The sequence below is a fragment of the Cervus elaphus genome, chromosome 9 (genome assembly GCF_910594005.1).
Source record: "Cervus elaphus chromosome 9, mCerEla1.1, whole genome shotgun sequence".
NCBI lineage: Eukaryota > Metazoa > Chordata > Mammalia > Artiodactyla > Cervidae > Cervus > Cervus elaphus.
In genome coordinates, this window is record NC_057823.1 from 83,928,016 (window position 1) to 83,945,667 (window position 17,652).

At 37.7% G+C, this 17,652-nt stretch overlaps 1 protein-coding gene across 2 annotated transcripts in view; it reads right to left on the reverse strand.

Moving 5' to 3' along the window:
* Positions 1-3,411: 3,411 nt before the first annotated feature.
* Positions 3,412-17,652, reverse strand: part of EDIL3 (EGF like repeats and discoidin domains 3) — a 469,087-nt gene continuing 454,846 nt past the window's right edge. For both annotated transcript variants that reach the window (XM_043913549.1, XM_043913548.1), the window contains one exon: positions 3,412-6,359. In XM_043913549.1, coding sequence (XP_043769484.1) covers positions 6,210-6,359 — 150 coding nt within the window. In that variant the 3' untranslated portion in view covers positions 3,412-6,209. The remainder of the gene's footprint in view (positions 6,360-17,652) is intronic.

The following is a 17,652-nucleotide window of genomic DNA, read 5'->3' on the forward strand; positions in this document are numbered from 1 at the left end:
ATAAATCTGCAGTATATTTAGCCCCTCAGGTGCTAAGTCTCCACTTGCAGCCTCTGCTCACGCTGCACACCCACCTTTGAGCTGGACTCAACACCTGGGTACATCTTCCCTAGCAGAATAAGCAATGAAATAGAAGAGAGACAAACTTATTAAAGTGTTTTAAGAGGAAATGGACAAAGGGTTTTGCCCACCACAAAGGAAAACTTGACACAATTTTCTGTGTAATATCTTTATTTGTTTTCTTAGTGTCTTTTAGACCTCCAGCACCACATGCCTTCTCTGTCTCCAACCAGCCCCTAAAAGCCTCCTGTTGACAGGACCCATCTAAACCTGACTCTAAACTCACATTGGGCACCCAGCATACCTGGCAGCCAGGAGGTGCCCCCCATTTAGAAAGTTATTCAGGGACCATATGGCAGTGGTTTTCAAATTTTAATGCTGTATAAGAGTAAGAAAAATAATGAGCATGGTGATCAGGAGTAGGTGTATACACAAGAATATAACTGAAATAATAATGCTTTGTGAAAGAACTTTAACAATGCAGTCATTCCCCTCCCCACCCCCCCGCAATGTATTTACTTAAAAAAATCAAATACTAGTCCTAACCCACCAATTTCTGTTCATTGGAAATCTGAAAAACATTTTACTATTGTTTAGAAGTCCATATCACCAGCAGATTATCCAGGTATTTATACCACTAAAGCCAGATTCCTTTTTGGGATGTGTCTTAGTCCATTAAGGCTGCTATAACAAAACGTAGGCTAGGTAACTTATAAACAACAGAAGTTCCTTGCTCACAGTTCTGGAGGCTCGTAAGTCCAAGTTCAAGATACCAGCATGGTCACTTTCTGATGAGGGTCAGCTTCCAAGTTCACAGCTAGAGTTTCACTTGGTAGAAGGGGCCGGGGAGCTCTATTCAGGCTCTTTTATAAGGGTACTAGCCCCATTCATGAGGGTTCCACTCTCATGACCTAAAACCCTACACCAAAGTCTCCATCTGCTATACCATCACATTTGGAGGTGAGGAGTCCAACATATGAACTTCTGATCATAGCAGCATGCTTCTACTGTTTTTTAAAAACATCTCTGTCATTATCTAAGAAACGAGAACTGAGGAAGTTAAACTCTTGAAGTTGACTATTTAGTGCTTACTTTGTAATAGACCATCTTTAACCTCTGTTCAATTCTTTCCCAGGCTGAGGTGGAAACCGCCGTTGGCCTTGCGAAGTGCTGTATGAATTCTCTCTGCCACAGCTGTTGGCCTGCTAAGGTTCTCTTCCTGAAAGGCAAGTCTTTTTTTTTTTTTTAATTTATCTTTAACATTCTAAAAAGTGAGAAAATTATAAAATATGGGTAAAGCAAGGTTTAATTGGTCACTTAAGTAATTTATCACCAAAAGCATTCCTTCTCTCTCAGGCATGGAGACTACTCCAGTGGTCTTCCTGTTAATCCTCCACAGCGTTTTGGCCTGATGCCTAGGGAAGGTTCTCAAAGCTGTTCCCACAGAGGCTGTGGGGGATGTATTGTTCGAATGCACCACCAGTCTCACTGTCCCTACTTCTTTCCCAGGTGGCAGCAGGTTGAGCTTATGTCGCCATTCATCATCATTATTAACACATTTATATGTGAGCATATGTATGGTTCTGTGGGGATTTTACATAAATATGGAAAATATGGACGAGTGTGGTTCATACCCTTGAGGACGGTAAAATAAAATTAAATTAGAGTCAGTCACCATATGCAATGCTTAATCATGTCATGTGGTGACCATTTGCTGACGCTGCTATGCCATATTTCCAGAACATTAGTGTTTTCAAACGGCTCAATCAACTCCTGCCAAGATATGCAAAAACAACTAAATGAGGAGTGTTTTCCAAAAATGTTTTCCTATTTCTGCTACCAGATTCACCTAACAGAAATAACTCTGAGTAAGTGCTCTTGCCTACTGTGGAAAATGCTTTATTTGGTGGCAGTGTTGAAACATCCAACGTGAATTATAGCCTCTTAGGACGGTAGAGTCAAGGAATCTGAGTTCCTTTTCAAAACCAATGGAAAAATTGCTACCTACACTTGGTATTCTTTCTTTGTAAAGACAAATAACAATGCATTCTCTTTCAAGGTAGTTCAGATATTTCTCAGCTAGCAAAGTGGTTTAATCCTCCACTTTAACTGCTCAGGTAAAAGGATTCTTTTGCATCTCAAAGAAACCTTTGTGACAATATTTTTCATAAACAAGATACTACCTCTATTGTTAGTATTTCAAACTAGTGTTTGGGAAGAGAGAGAGCATGGCATTTTAACAGTAAAAATTAATATTTCTTTACCAAAATATTAAAATCATGTACTCAAAGCTGAAGTGTTTGGTGTTTTAAAATTTTATGTTATATAGAGAGAATATTTTCCATTCACGAAGCTATTCTTGGTAGATTTTTCAAGCCAAACTTCATTATGATCAGACTTTCTGCCCTGGAAATGTTCTTGAACCAGTAATTTCAAAAGTCTCATAGTAGAAAATTTTCTGTTGAATAATTATTCTGTTATCACAGAATTTTATAAGGTATAGATGTTGCATTTTACCCTCTATAGATGTTGTCATTTTTATTGGCCTTATTGAAAAATATGTATAATTGCTTATATTTGAACGCATTGGGTTTGTGAAAATTAGGCAAGCAATGGAACTCTACTGAACCATTCATATTAAAATGCAGCTAAATAGGAACATATATGGATACATAAACATATATAATAAGCTAATATATAAACTATCAGATTCACTGAAGCTCAACTAAGGAGTCAATGTTTAATATCTCAAGTTTTTTTTTTCCCCTAAATTTTTTGAATCTTAAAATATCTAAAAAGTAGGAAGTTCTCAGACTCAGTATTTACCAATGATTTTCAGAGAAGGTGAAACAGGGTTTATGAAGAATCCACGTGTTATGATTTTCTTTAAGAAGAAGCTAGAGTTACACGGATAGATATATTAGTAGCATTTGTATGATAGCTTACTATTGACTAGATCACTTCATTATATTCCTAAGACTCATGTACTTAAAAACAATAGAAATAACAGCAATAGCATCTGCTTACCAGTGGACAGATCAGTCCTGGAGCACAAGACTTTAATTATGCATGAGGCAAAAAAATGACTTTGAGTTATTTGTATTCCAATAAAATTTCCACAGCTAAAAGCAGGAGAAATGCACAAATTTTAATAATTTTGGAAAGGCCAATTTGGCTGATATCAATGTACATTTGAAGACTATTATGATTTCCTTTTCCTTTTTCTGTACTTGTTTAATTTTCCCGTACAAAGAAAAAGTAAACCAGCATGTAGTTAAGAGAGTGCGTATTCACATTCAGACAATTTGTGTGTTCTTACAAATGTGTTTGATTACAACTGCTTCAATAGTATCCCAGATTTTCAAAAGTTTATTTTAACTTTGAAGACTAGACAAGGTCATACTGATTTTACAACATCCTACATGATTTAAGTATATATTACAAAGAAAAAACCCAACATTGGAATATTACACAGCTTGAAAGTTTGCAAAGGTTATTTGTATCTTACTTATTTCTGTACTTACTGACACATCAGACGCCAGCAATGAATATTATATTTCATATTTTGTTGATTAGCAAAGATGCAATCATTAGTACCCTAAGTCTTCAAAATTCACATAAACCTTTATGAAGCCATTCAGAAAGAGAAAGTCAACCCTAAAACTAGAATTAGTGATTATGATAAATGCTTTTAATAAGACAGATATACTGGAAATGTTTAAAATTATAATTTCATAGATTATAAAATTAGCATGTTATAGTTACTCATGGTGAAGGCTAGGTGATTCTTCTGTGCCTTGTGCTTATGAGGTTTTACTTGCTTTACTGTGAATTTAACAGAATAAATCTGCTTCACTTTAATGTCATTGATAGAAATTACACAAAAGCTATATACTACCTCACAATACATTTCTACAGGGAGTCCCTTTATTGTCATTAGTCTGGGGCATCATGGGTTAAAGAGATAGCCCATGTTGATGAAAAGCATATACAGAAGAGAGAAAATGCACAAAGAAGCAAAAGCCATTTCTATGTATTTCTAATAAAAGGTAACAACATTTTAGCAAACTCTTTGAAAATATTTTTTTTAAAAAAACTACCAATAACATAAATCATAAGAAGCAATGAATAATTCTGAGAAAGTAAATCATTGCAAAAAATTACTCATAACTTTAAAAATACACTCTGTAGAGAATCAAGAATTGTGCATAACCTACAAGTGAGAGTTCGGTGGGACAGTAAATCTTTACAGAAATAAGGGCCATTGGCTACAGAGTAAATGTGTGTATATCTTTGAACCAAAGTATTTATTTGTGATATGATCTTACAATTTAGTAAATTAAATATAGTTACATTCCTAATTTAAAGCTATCTTAAGAGGATGTTATTGATGACATGGCAGCTTTTTTTTTAATATGCTAAAAACTGATCACCATTTCAGATGCTTCAAATTAACAATTTTATAATAAGAGTCTGAAGTAGAAAGCATGTAGGCATAGGACAAATATGTGGCCAGCCAGTCCTAATTTTGCTCTTATAAAAATGCCATTATGATTGACTTTCTCTTTATAAATCTTCACTATGATTGAAGACCACTCCATATATATACATCATCAAGAAATGCTGTTAACACATAGACAGACAAGACAGTAACAGTCTAGTGGCTTTTGTTATGCAGCACAAATAATAAGGAAAAAAAAAACCATGTTGCACAGGACCTCAAAGCTTTGTACACATACCATACTTTCTTTTCCAGAACCCTTAATTTAAAACTCCAATAATTCTGTGTCTAAGCCTTAATAAAACAAACACTGGTAAAGCTTATAAATAAGATGCTGAGGACTTTCATGGAGGCAGTGAGAAATTTAATTTGAGAAAATGTCAATGAAACCTCCATTATCAATAACAAATCGTTATGATAATTGCTTATTTTTTTCAGGACCTTTGAAGCAAAATAAATAGAAATCAATTTTTACCTTGAAAATGGTTGACTACTTTGCCATTAGTAAATACTTTTCTTCTCACAAATATCTACACACTGTGCTTTCCTGAGAAACCATCACCAGTTTCAAACCTCAATAAAGTTCTAGTTTCACAGGAAATGCAGAGATGAACAAAGACATGATGAGTATGCCTGGCCAAGTTATGCAGTACTATGTCAATATTTGTTTGCTAAAAATTTTTTTAAATAGACAAATAATTATTCTATTATTTTAAAGTGAAGATAAGACTATTTGTAAATACCATCAAAACAAAGATTTAAATTTTGCTTTAAAGAAACATAATGGGATTTTGTTGTTTATTTTGCAAGATGGTAGTACTGGGGCCTTTAATTAAGGAAATATTTGAAGATTACATAGTTATAGCTTCCTTCAAAAACAAAAGAATTGCAGATTTAATCTACTGATATTAAATATGCTCAATCTACTGATACTCAATCCTGTTTCACATGTATATGTGTGTGTGTATATATGTGCACATATATATATACACAAACATACTTTTTTAGACAAATAATAGGACAAAAGTCAATTGGGAAAAATATGAACTTATTCAGGCAGTATATAATATATAGAATATAGAATAGCACAGAAAGTAAGATCATATAATCTCTGATTAGAAATAAAAGTCAAATGAAAATTATAATATCAATTAGTACTGCATGTTACAGATTCATCTTCAAAATTCAATTACAAACACTGACAGTGTTTGGTAGGCACCGGAAAATAATTAGGATAATATAGACTCATTACAGAAGGACAAAACTTATTGCTAACATTGCAGTATTCTTTTTATAAGTTCAGTATTGATCGTGAAAGCTCTAACAACTCTTGCTTTTATTTGATAACTATAAGATTGTTTTACCCTTGCTATCAAGAGTGCTACTTTCTTTGCCTAATACATTTCAACCAGTATGAATAAGAAAACAATGAAAAAACTAATTCACAGTTAATGTGATGTTGCTTAGGGAATTTAAACGATAAAAATCAAATTAAACCATTGAAAAGGCAGGCTTAGACCTCCTTAAGAAGACAGTTAGTGGCCTACCGTAATTTGAGCACTTTTCATGAAAAATCCTGTTCAGTTTCCTAAAGATTTTGCAGAGTTCATTCCATGGAGAAAACAGAGAGGAGGCCTGTGACGTCTCTTCACTCTTCCTCTGTGCAGCCCAGCAGCTCCGACCTCAGTGTGATCCTCCCATACCAGGACCAAGGAAGGATCCTTATGTGCCGTGCATAGATGGGAGGATCAATGACGTTTTTCCTGTGAGTATCATTGTCAAAATTCCCCTGGAAAACCTAAGTAAAGAAGAATAGACTATTAATCATTTGGCCTTCCTTTTCTTGGGAATTATTTTTATTATTTTCTTGTTTGGATCTTTTTTTCCCCCCACGTGTGAGGTCTGATAACCATGTTTTTAAAAACACACTGCTGCTGCTTTCTTAATGATAATTTTAAAATTATCATTTGAATGGTATCATTTGAATGGGTGATGAATGAGCTTCCCAGGTGATGCTAGTGGTAAAGAACCCACCTGCCAATGCAGAAGTCAGAGATGCAGGTTTGAACCCTGGGTGGGGAAGATCCCCTGGAGGGGGGCACAGCAACCCACTCCAGTATTCTTGCCTGCAGAATTCCATGGACAGAGGAACCTAGAGGGTTACAGTCAGTCCACAGGGTTGCGAAGAGTCAGACATGACCGAAGCAACCCGCATGCAACACAGGCAATGAGTATTTAAAGAGTTAAATAAGTTGAAAATTGGTTTTCTGAAGCAGGAATACATAGATTATCATTTTTATATGTTTTAAAAAGATCTTTTTTTTTTAATGCAACAGATACTTATTTTTTGCTTCTGGCACAGGCTGTTGGTCAGGCAGCTTGCTGAAGGTGGTCTCTTTGAAAGAGTGATTCAGAGATCCAGGCTGCTGCAAATTTTAGCTAGCATCTGAAAAATGCAGCATTCACATTCACAATGAGAAACAGCAAAGAGCTGTGAGATTATGCAAGGTGTTTTAAAAAACCAAGGTATGGAAGCAGCTTAACTAATTTTTGGATACACCGCATTGACCTTAACTAATTATATGACCTCAGCCAAATTGCAAAGGATGTTGGGAAACGGAGAGGAGCACGTGGATATCTGGTGTGCATGATGGTCTCTATCACAGTGGCATTTGTTCATTTCTCACCTAGAGAACAAAATCAACCCAGTATCAAGGGAGATAACTCCAATCAATGCTATTTTTAAAATACTTGTTTTTGGTTTGCCTTCGGTATTAATTCCTAGATCCATACAATACTCTTGAGATCATTGTGACCTGTAGTGTCCTGACACAGGGCATTGCATGACTTTGTTCATCATTCTTTTGTTTCAAAGATTTTGAACCTTGTATGTCTATTTTTCTCCCAGAAGGCTTTTATAATAGTAAACTTTGAGATGTGCTTGCTTCAGAAAGAAACAAAACAAAATTAGCCGCTGGTTGGTAGAGCATGGAGTAGTGGGACGTGGCATGAATAACTGAGTTTTTCACATGTGCTTACTTGTGCTGTGAGCACTTGGAAATGGAAAAGGAGAAGTTACAATGGACACCACAGTAGTACAACATGTCAGCTACAAATTGGCACTGTCCAAGAGCATTGCCAACGACTGAACAACAAGGGCATTTGCCATCTGCCCCTGTGGAGACTGAACCCTATGCTGCTGCAGCTGTTGTCCTTCAACACCCGCTGAGGGAGGTCAGGGAGGCACCCTGCGCACCAGGGAATCTGGTGGGACAGGTCTTTGGATAGTTGGATATTTTCAGAAACAGATTTTATGACCCCAATCCTGGCACCTCCTCATATCTAGAAAAGCACAAAATCCCTTCATGATGACATCAGATCCTCCTGACTAGCAGAAAAACCTTTTGTAAAATGACTGTTTAATGGTAGTGAACTCCCCCTTCACCAAAAACTTACACGTTGACCTTCCCTCACTGCGTCTTTAGGGCAGTTTCTTAGAAATCTCTGAGGTGTTGCCTCCCAGGCTGCAGTCCTCTTTTTGCCCCAAAGAAAACTTAACTTGCCACTCTCAAGTTGCGCATCTTTTTTAGTTGGCAGTTATGGCAACTGATGAAGTGACCCAGAGTGGACTCCCTTCCTTCACCTGAACTCCACAAAGAACCAGAGCTTTGGTACCAGCAGTGGCACCCTGCGCCCATCTACCTCCTTGGGGAATGCAGATGAATTTGGGTAAGTCTCTTCTGGTTCTCGAATCTCCTGTATTGGTTGAGATTCCGAGTTTTATTTGGTGGTGGAGCAGGTTACCTGCCCCCTGCCAGTTGGGAAGATACTGGGGCTGGGTGAAACATTCAGGGCATAGCCCCCCAAGATCTAGACACTGAGTTGGGCTCGATTGGAAGACACTAAGAAATTTCCACCCAGCGGAAAGGTACTGGGTGGGGGTCCCGCTGAAAGATGCCAGGGGAATTACCCACCCAGTGGAAAGGTACTGGGGTTGGGGGCTGGATTGAGAAATACCTGGGTCTTGGCTGAAAGATGCCGAGGTCTCTCCATTGTAAGGGACTGAGTGGTTTTGTTGAGTGGTTAGGTAAGAGGCTGATCTGACACTTTTCCTCAAATAAACTACCTTTATAGAATTTGTCAGGATAAAAGTGAGGAGAATATACGAGAGCTTTGCTCTGAAGAAGAGTGACAATACTCCTTCTGGCAGGTTCCGGTGTTCTCAGGTGACTAAGAAATTTATCGGAGCGGTGGCTACCTAGTCCTCATCCCATGCAGTGGCCCCACAGGGCAATCCACTCATCAATTAAAATACTTGCTCACCCCAGGGTCGCACATAAGAACTGGCCATTCAGTGACCTGAGAAGCCACGGTGGTCTTAGATTGCCAGAGGCAGAATCTGAGCCACGTAAGACGGGTTGAAATGACTCTCGGGTGACTCTTGAAGGAGTTAAGCTCACAAGCAGCACACAGGCCCACTACACAATTTCCCTAGTGATTTTTATCCCTGACAAACTCAACTCAACATGGGAAACAACTCTCTCCAAAATAGAAAACAGGGGCATCAGCAAGCCCACCTCTGACTAACACTCCAGCCAGATTCATGTATAATACGTGCAGAACTCATACTTGCAAGTGCCTACTTAATTGGAGAAATTACACTAAAAGAGATCTTAACCTAAAATGGCCAAAATGGGGCTCTTTTGATATTCCACAATTGATATTTTTCATGCACAATTAGAAAAGGCCAGCCATGCTTGCTTTTATTGGTTATCCAGAAGTTTCTAAAAGAGGAAACAATAGAGTAACTTCTTTGTAGGAAACAAACAAGAAATCGCTTGAAACTATATCAGAGCTAAAAAATGGCTGCTAGCACTGACTCTGCCAAGTTGCAGGTCTAGTGGGACTGGGAAGTCACATTTGGCATTTATGCCATTTGACTTCTGGGCATCACTTTGCCTTCTGCTTTATTTAGAGTGTGACTCCCAGCTGGTAAGGTTCTGGTTTGGTTTTGTTGGTTTGGTTTGAACATACAGACATCTGGTACAAACTGCTCAAGCTAATATGTGAAGACCTTCTTCTAAGGTTCTATACTCCACCTGGGTACCCCTTGGAAAAAATGTTTTAAATGACTTGTCAACCTATAGCTATGATCCAAGGACATGGAAAATGGCCTAAATATATTAGATCTTTATTGACACAGGATAGGAAAATGGATTGAAGTTCCCTTGTGTCCAGGACTTTCTCCTATAATCAACAGCCTGGGTCTGATCAAATTAAGACTCCCACTTCCCCATAGGGACAGTCCCTGCTGGGGCCAATTTGAGCACTATCTATCTGAATCTTGGCTATAAAACTATGACCATGGAAAAATATGATTTTTGACAGTGTATTGAAGACTTCAGAGAAAGTTTGAAGAAGAAAAAAAATATCTTTAAGAATTCTTGCCCTGAGGAATTAACTCTTCTTATGCCTTGAGACCAGAGCTCTCTGGATCACTTATCTAGTAGTGCAGTCAGGTCAGTTGCTCAGTCGTGTCTGACTCTTTGCCCGCCAGGCTCCTAGGTCTATGGAATTCTCCAGGCGAGAATACTGGAGTGGGTTGCCATTTCCTCCTCCAGAGGATCTTCCTGACCCAGGGATCCCATATTGCAGACAGATTATCACCTGAGCCACTAGGGAAGCCCTTATGTTAAACAATCTCTAATTCTTGAAACCAAAAGAAAAAAAGGGATCAAAGCCTTTAAAAAATCTTCTTATTACAACTGTTGTTAACAACTAGTGAGTTTTGCATTGTGATATCTGATTTATAACTAAGTTTGGAAAACAAAGCTATGAGATCTCTTTTGTGTCTATTTGGACATATGTCTGCCTATGGTCTCAGTGTGTGTCTTTGTTTTCAGATAAGATTGCTGAGATTGGTTTGTAAATGAGCTCTCATTGGCCTAAAGAAAAGTGAGCACTTACAAATCAAACAATTCTAAATACAAGAGAAATTAAACCTAAATGAATCTCAGGTTCATGTGAACTGGGAAATATTCAGTATTAAATACCTGGTATTATTGTTTGTTGACCTAATATAGACATTTCTAAGAGTCATTAACATGAAGCATAATACTTTCATTATGCCTAGGTTTAATATGTTAAATATTATATCTGTTATAAGTTTGTCAGCAAGGAAAGTACCTTGAGTGAGGAAACTTCTAAAAATAACGTAAATGATATTTGAGCTTTTAGATAAACTCTATTAAGAACAATTATGCTTTAGGAATGTCTGTCTAAAATAGTTTCCCCAGATTGAGGTAACTTGACTTTGTAAGGGTTGTGCGTAAACTAAGTGTTGGAAGTCTATTGAATAACTAGATCATTTCAAATAAAATAAGATTTTGAAATATTTATTACTGAACACTAATTTCCTCTTACAGAGAAACTAAGGAGATTTTGGACTCTTAATGAATAATGTTTGGTGCCATCCTAAGATGTTCTCTATAAGAAAGCAAATGTTTTTAGAAATTATCAGTGGTATTTATGCTTACCAATCTATAGAATGCTAATATAAAGGTCAGTTCTTGGTTGCTTAAGGAAAGTAGGATGTGTAGTTTTCAGCAAAGAAGGTATGAGGAATGGAACTGCATTTAATGAGGGAAAAGGAAGTAGGTCTGATTTACAGGTGGCTGTTTCAGAATGGGAGAACAGAGTAACTGATACAGAAAGTGATAAGATGGTTTGTGGAAAGTGGACCCTGAGAAAAGAGTTTTGTGCATGGTTAGGACTAAGTTTGGGCTTTCCTCATACCTCAGTCAGTAAAGAACCTGCCTGCAATGCAGGAGACTTGGGTTCAATTCCTGGGTCAGGAAGATCCCCTGGAGAAAGAAATAGCAACCCACTCCAGGATTCTTGCCTGGAGAACCCATTGACGAGGGAGCCTGGCGGGTTACAGTCCATGGGGTTGCAAGAGTCGGACATGACTGAGTGGCTTTCACTACTATTACTAGGGCTAAGTTTAAAATAAATTCAATTAAGTTTACCTTTAAATGAATTTAAATGTAAGCTGGTATAAAAACTTGAATTTGGTTTTTCTCTCTGTTAAGGGCACACGCTTTCTTCAGATGTTGAACTGCCTCTGATAATAGATTTAAGTTTATTTACCTCTTAAATGATCAGTTCTATATTTGCCTCAGAAATCCTTTATTGTTCCTTTGACTAAGTGAATGATCTTTAATCCTATCTGACTGTTTTAAACCTTTTCGATACTTGTTGACAAAACTTCCTAAACCATTCTCATGTAGTACTTTTGAATTCTAGCTAACTTTGGGATGCTTCAGAGGGCCCCTGAAACATCCCTGAAAGAGATATTATACTAATTAGGTTCATTTTGCATGCAGAATTACATGGGAAGTATTGTCAAGTCAGTCTGTTAAAGAATCTGCCTGCAATGCAGTTGACCTGGGTTCAATCCCTGGATTGGGTAGATCCCCTGAAGAAGGGAAAGGTTACCCACTCCAGTATTCTTGCCTGGAGAATCCCCATGGACAGAGGAGCTTGGCGCAGGCTACATTCCATGGGGTTGCAAAGATTCAGACATGACTGAGCGACTAAGCACAGTGAGTAATAAGTCTTGGGTTATATTGTATGGTAAATGTTACTAATATAGATATCCTAGAAACTATATGGAGTTCTTAAAATTCTGAGATGTTTGGGTAAATGTTATCAGTCATAATTCTAGTTAGTATCACAGCACTAACCAAGTTTTGCAAAAATGCCTCCTCTTCAAGAAGCTTCTAGAAAGGACTTCTGGATAAATACAAGTTTCTGAACTGGGTACGAAATGAAAGGATTCTAATGCAAAACCAGATGACTTCACAGAGGTTAACAAAAGGACTGAATGAACTGGCAAATATGTTTGTAACTTTCACGGTTTCTATCTGAAAAATTACTGGTTTGAGTCTGTTTTCCAGGTGTAAGAAAAACCTTCCCCTCAGACTAATTAAGGCAGTACTTTTGAAAAACTATATAAACAAATTGAAACATTTATTTTTTTCTCTATCTGGCCCCTCCAGAGATTGTAAACTAAGAGTTTCCAGTAACTTTATCTCATCAGTTAGGAAGGTTATCTCACAAACAGGTACAGAAATCTCAAGGAATTTCGGAGACCTTGAGAAGGGAGGACTTCACTTAGATCTGTTAGGCAAAATCTGCGATAAGCCTTTGGCATGACTTTCCTAGCCCCGAAAGGTTTTATTTTATAAGTTCAGTGTGAGACTCTATGAAAGTTTCAGCAAAAAGTCTGTGATCAATTATGATTATAATCATATAATAAATCATATAATATAATAAATATAAATAATCAGGCCAAGTTTATTGAGACCAGACTTATTTCACAAACAAGTCTATTTGGTTATATTTGGTAAAAATGAAAGTGATTTTAGGGAGAAAAAGATATTTTAATGAATGTTAAGTCCCAGTTTGTTGATGGTTGTCTGTATCAACTAAGACTCATTTCCTGAATAGTTCTTTTCTGTTAGGGTATTTTAATGTAAAATTTAATTGAATTATTAAAGAACATTCTAAGTTTATTTCTGAAGCTTAGCCCAGTAATCTATATTTGGATGAAGATCAGATGCCTCATGAACTGCAACCAAGACTGGAAAAAGACATAACTTAAGAAACTATCTCCAATGTAGACAGAAAGACCTTTTTATCAGGTACTCTTTTAACCATCTCATGCACAATGAAACTGAAGGGAAACTGACTCTTGGATTAACTTCTACTTCCAAAGACCCCTACACTGGACTGGTCTATTGAGAGGCCTGCTGACCTCCAACTCACCTTAAAAGGATGCTCAGAGGAACCTGAACTATACTGGGATGAGAAGAAAACGACATCAGAGGTAGACAGCTTGCCCAAGATGCTGGACCTGATTTGTATGATCATTTATAATGTGTTTTTTTTTTTTTTTAATTTCTTGGACTTTTGCATATCCATCAAATGTTTTCTATCACAGACACGATTCTATGCTAGTCTACAACTCAATCCAGTTGTTGGGTTGTGGCCAGTTTCCTGTGTCTAGTACTTCTGGGTTGCCTTGGTAGATTTCTCCCCTCCAGGGTTCTAATTGGATACCCACCAGGAAATTTACTTTAGAAGAGAGTTTAGTCCTTTTCTGTCTATTCATGATATTACTAGATGGGATCCTCTCACCGGGTCGATTAATAATACCTGCTCTGACCCTGGCCATTTATTTTTCTCTTAGGGTTATTCAAACTCAATCAGAGTGATGAGCTAAGTCTCAATCAAAGCACTTGTAACTTCTTGTCTAGTAAAAGGAAAACTCCCACAATCATGGGATGGATCTATACAGTTGACACTAGGCTATCATCATTTAAGTTTGAAAGCTCCTCGATGTTGGGAACAATTAAGTCATACAAAGAATGATCAACCTAGTACTATTATGAAACTAGGCTGGGTACTTTATGAACTATGCCTATTATCCCCCTTAGAGAGACAGTGATATGGAACTCAGTGGATTTGTGGGGTGGTTCAGATGGTAAAGAGTCTGCCTGCAAGGCAGGAGACCTGGGTTCAATCCCTGGGTCGAGAAGATCCCCTGGAGAGGGAAATGGCAACCTACTCCATGGACAGAGAGGCCTGGTGGGCTACAATCCATGGGGTCACAAGGAGTTGGACACGACTGAGTGACTAACACACATAGCTGGGTACTTTATGAACTATGCCTATTATTACCCTTAGAGTGATTGGAACTCAGTGGATCTGTGGTACTAATTTATGGCCTTGGTATCTACAGAGATGGATATGAAGGTGTAGCCTGGTAGTCCCATGAAGTTAAGGTTATACACGTTAACAAATTAGACGTAACCCCAACCAATCTACCATTGGTATGAATCTAATGGATCAAAAGATTTGTATTCTACTGATATGACCATTTAGCAGCTTTTTTTTTTTTAATATGTGTGTGCCTTCAATGAGATTGGAGGATGTAACTGGCCATATTGAGGTGAGCCTTAATAACTTTCACTCAACAAGCTTTAAATGATGATAACCAGGCTACTAGCCTATTGAACTCTGAGGTCTCCATAATGAGAAAGGCAGTGCTACGAAACTGCCTGGCCCTTGACATCCTTTTAGCACCTCAGGGGGGCACCTGTGCCACAATTCAAACTGAATGTTGTGTTTTCATACCCGATGAATCCTTTAATGTAACACATTTGATGAACCATATGAAAAATCAGATTTCTGCCGTAAGTGACCATTTCCCTGGTCTTGATCTTAAAAAAAAAAAATTAACTGCTTTGGTGTGGGAGGATCATGGCTGAAATATTTACAGTTCCACTAGTGTTATTAATTTGTATTTTGCCTGTTTTATAAGATTATTGTCTTGTATTACCCAGTGTGTGACTGAGCCTCCAACAAAAAAATAATGATGACTTGACTTAAAGCAGTTAATCAAATGTATACCTTGATATGTGATCAATGATTGTAATAGTGTAACTCTAGATATGGGAAGATGCAACAAAAGGGAATATTTTCCTAGACCATAACTAGAAGACAGGTGTCCAGAGATCTTTAACTATTAAGACTTAGTCCAGTAATAGCACATTGAGCAGCCTATCGGCAAAAACTTTCTTCAGAACTGGGAATGAGCTGTTCTGGCAACATGGGACAAGATGGTCATGAAATGCCTCCCCAAATGTGGTTGAATTTATGACCACAAGGGGGCCCTGTGAACTACAAATTTGCACTTGCCAAGAACACTGCCAACGACTGAACAAGGGCATTTGCTATCTGCCTCTGTGGAGATTGAACCCTGTGCCGCTGACCTGCAACACCCGCTGAGGGAGGTCAGGGTGGCGCGAGGTACCCTGCGCTCCAGGGAACCTGGTGGGACAGGTCTTTGGATAGTTGGATATTTTCAGGAACAGATTTTATGACTCCAGTCCTTGCATTGATGCTTTTGAACTGTGGTGTTGGAGAAGACTCTTGAGAGTCCCTTGGACTGCAAGCAGATCCAACCAGTCCATCTTAAAGAAATCAGTCCTGAATATTCATTGGAAGGACTGATGTTGAAGCTGAAACTCCAATACTTTGACCACCTGATGTGAAGAGCTGACTCACTGGAAGAGACCCTGATGCTGGGAAAGATTGAAGGCAGGAGGAGAAGGGGATGACAGAGGATGAGATGGTTGGATGGCATCACCAACTCGATGGACATGAGTTTGAGCAAGCTCCAGGAGCTGGTGATAGACAGGAAAGCCTGGTGTGCTGCAGTCCATGGGGTTGCAGAGTCAGACACAACTGCATGACTGAACTGAACTGAATCCTTGCATCTCCTCATATCTAGAAAAACACTAAATCCCTTCATGATGACATCAGATCCTCATGACTGACTAGCAGAAAACCTTTTGTAAAATGAGTGCTTAATGGTATCTACTCCTCCTTCACCAGAACCTTATATATTGCATCTTTGGAACAGTTTCTCAGAACTGAGGTGCTGCCTCCCAGGCCTCAGTCCTCATTTTGTCCCCCAAAAAATCTTATCTTGAAACTCTCAAGTTGTGCATCTTCTTTAGTCAACAAAAGGATCTTAAGAGACTACAAGCAACTATATGCCAACCAAATGGACATTCTGGAATAAATGGATAAATTCTTAGAAAGGTATAATCTCCAGAAACTGAACCAGGAAGAAATAGAAATATACACAAAGTAATCACAAATACCAAAATTGAAACTGGGATTAAAAAACTCCCAACAAAAAGTTCCACAACCAGTTCCACAGGCAAATTCTATCAAATATTTAGAGAAGAGTTAAAGCTAGCTTTACTGAAACTATTCCAAAAAATTGCAGAGGAAAGAACACTCCCAAATGCATTCTATGAGGCTACTATCACCCTGATACCAATCAAAGGATACCAACAAAAAAAGGACATTACAGGTCAATATCACTGATAAACATAGACGCAAAAATCCTCAATAAATACTAGCAAACCAAACCACCATGATCAAGTGGGATTTATCCAGGGATGCAGCAATTCAATATATGCAAATTAATCAATGTGATACACCACACTGACAAATTGAAGAATAAAAACCATGTGATCACCTAAATAGATGCAAAAAAAGCTTTTGAGAAACTTTAACACCCATTTATAATAAAAACTCTCTACAAAGTAGGTATAGAGCAAACATACCTAAACATAATAAAGGGCATTAAAAGGGCACAAAAAATTTCAAACTTAATAGGGTAAAGGTGAAAACGTTTCTTCTAAGGTCAAGAAGAAGAATAGGATGTCCACTCTTTATTATATATAGCTCTGGAAGCCCTAGCCATGGCACAGAGAAAAAAAGAAATGAAGGAATCCAAATTGAAAAAGGAATAAAACTGTTTGTTTCTGAAGTCACTGGAGATGACATGCTACTATACACAGAGAATCCTAAAGATGCTACCAGAAAGCTACTAGATCTCATCAATAAATACAGTAAAGTTACAGGACACACAAAAATCTGATGCATTTCTATACACCAACAATCAAAAGTCATAAAGAAAAATTAAGGAAACATTTACCATTGCAACAAAAAGAAAAAAATACCTATGAAGAAATCTGCCCAAGGAGACAAAAGGCCTGTACAACACTGATGAAAGAAATAGAAGATGATGGAAACAGATGGAGAGATAAACCATGTTCTTGGATTGGAAGAATCAGTAGTGTCAAAGTGGCTACACTACCCTAAGCAATCTATAGATTCAATGCAATCCATATCAAATTACCAATGTCATTTTTGGCAAAACTAGGTCAAAAATTTTTAAATTTGTATGGAGACACATAAGACCCTGAATTGCCAAAGCAATCTTGAGGAAGAAAAATGAAGCTGGAGGAATCAGGCTCCCTGACTTCAGACTATGCTGTACAGGTACAGTGATCAAACAGGATGATATTGGCATAAAAAAAGGAATATAGATCAATGGAATAGGATAGAAAGTTGAGAAATAACCCCTCACATCTGTGGTCACTTAAAGTATAAAGAAAGAGAGAAGAGAGAAGAGTATACATTGGAGAAAAAATAATCTCTTTATA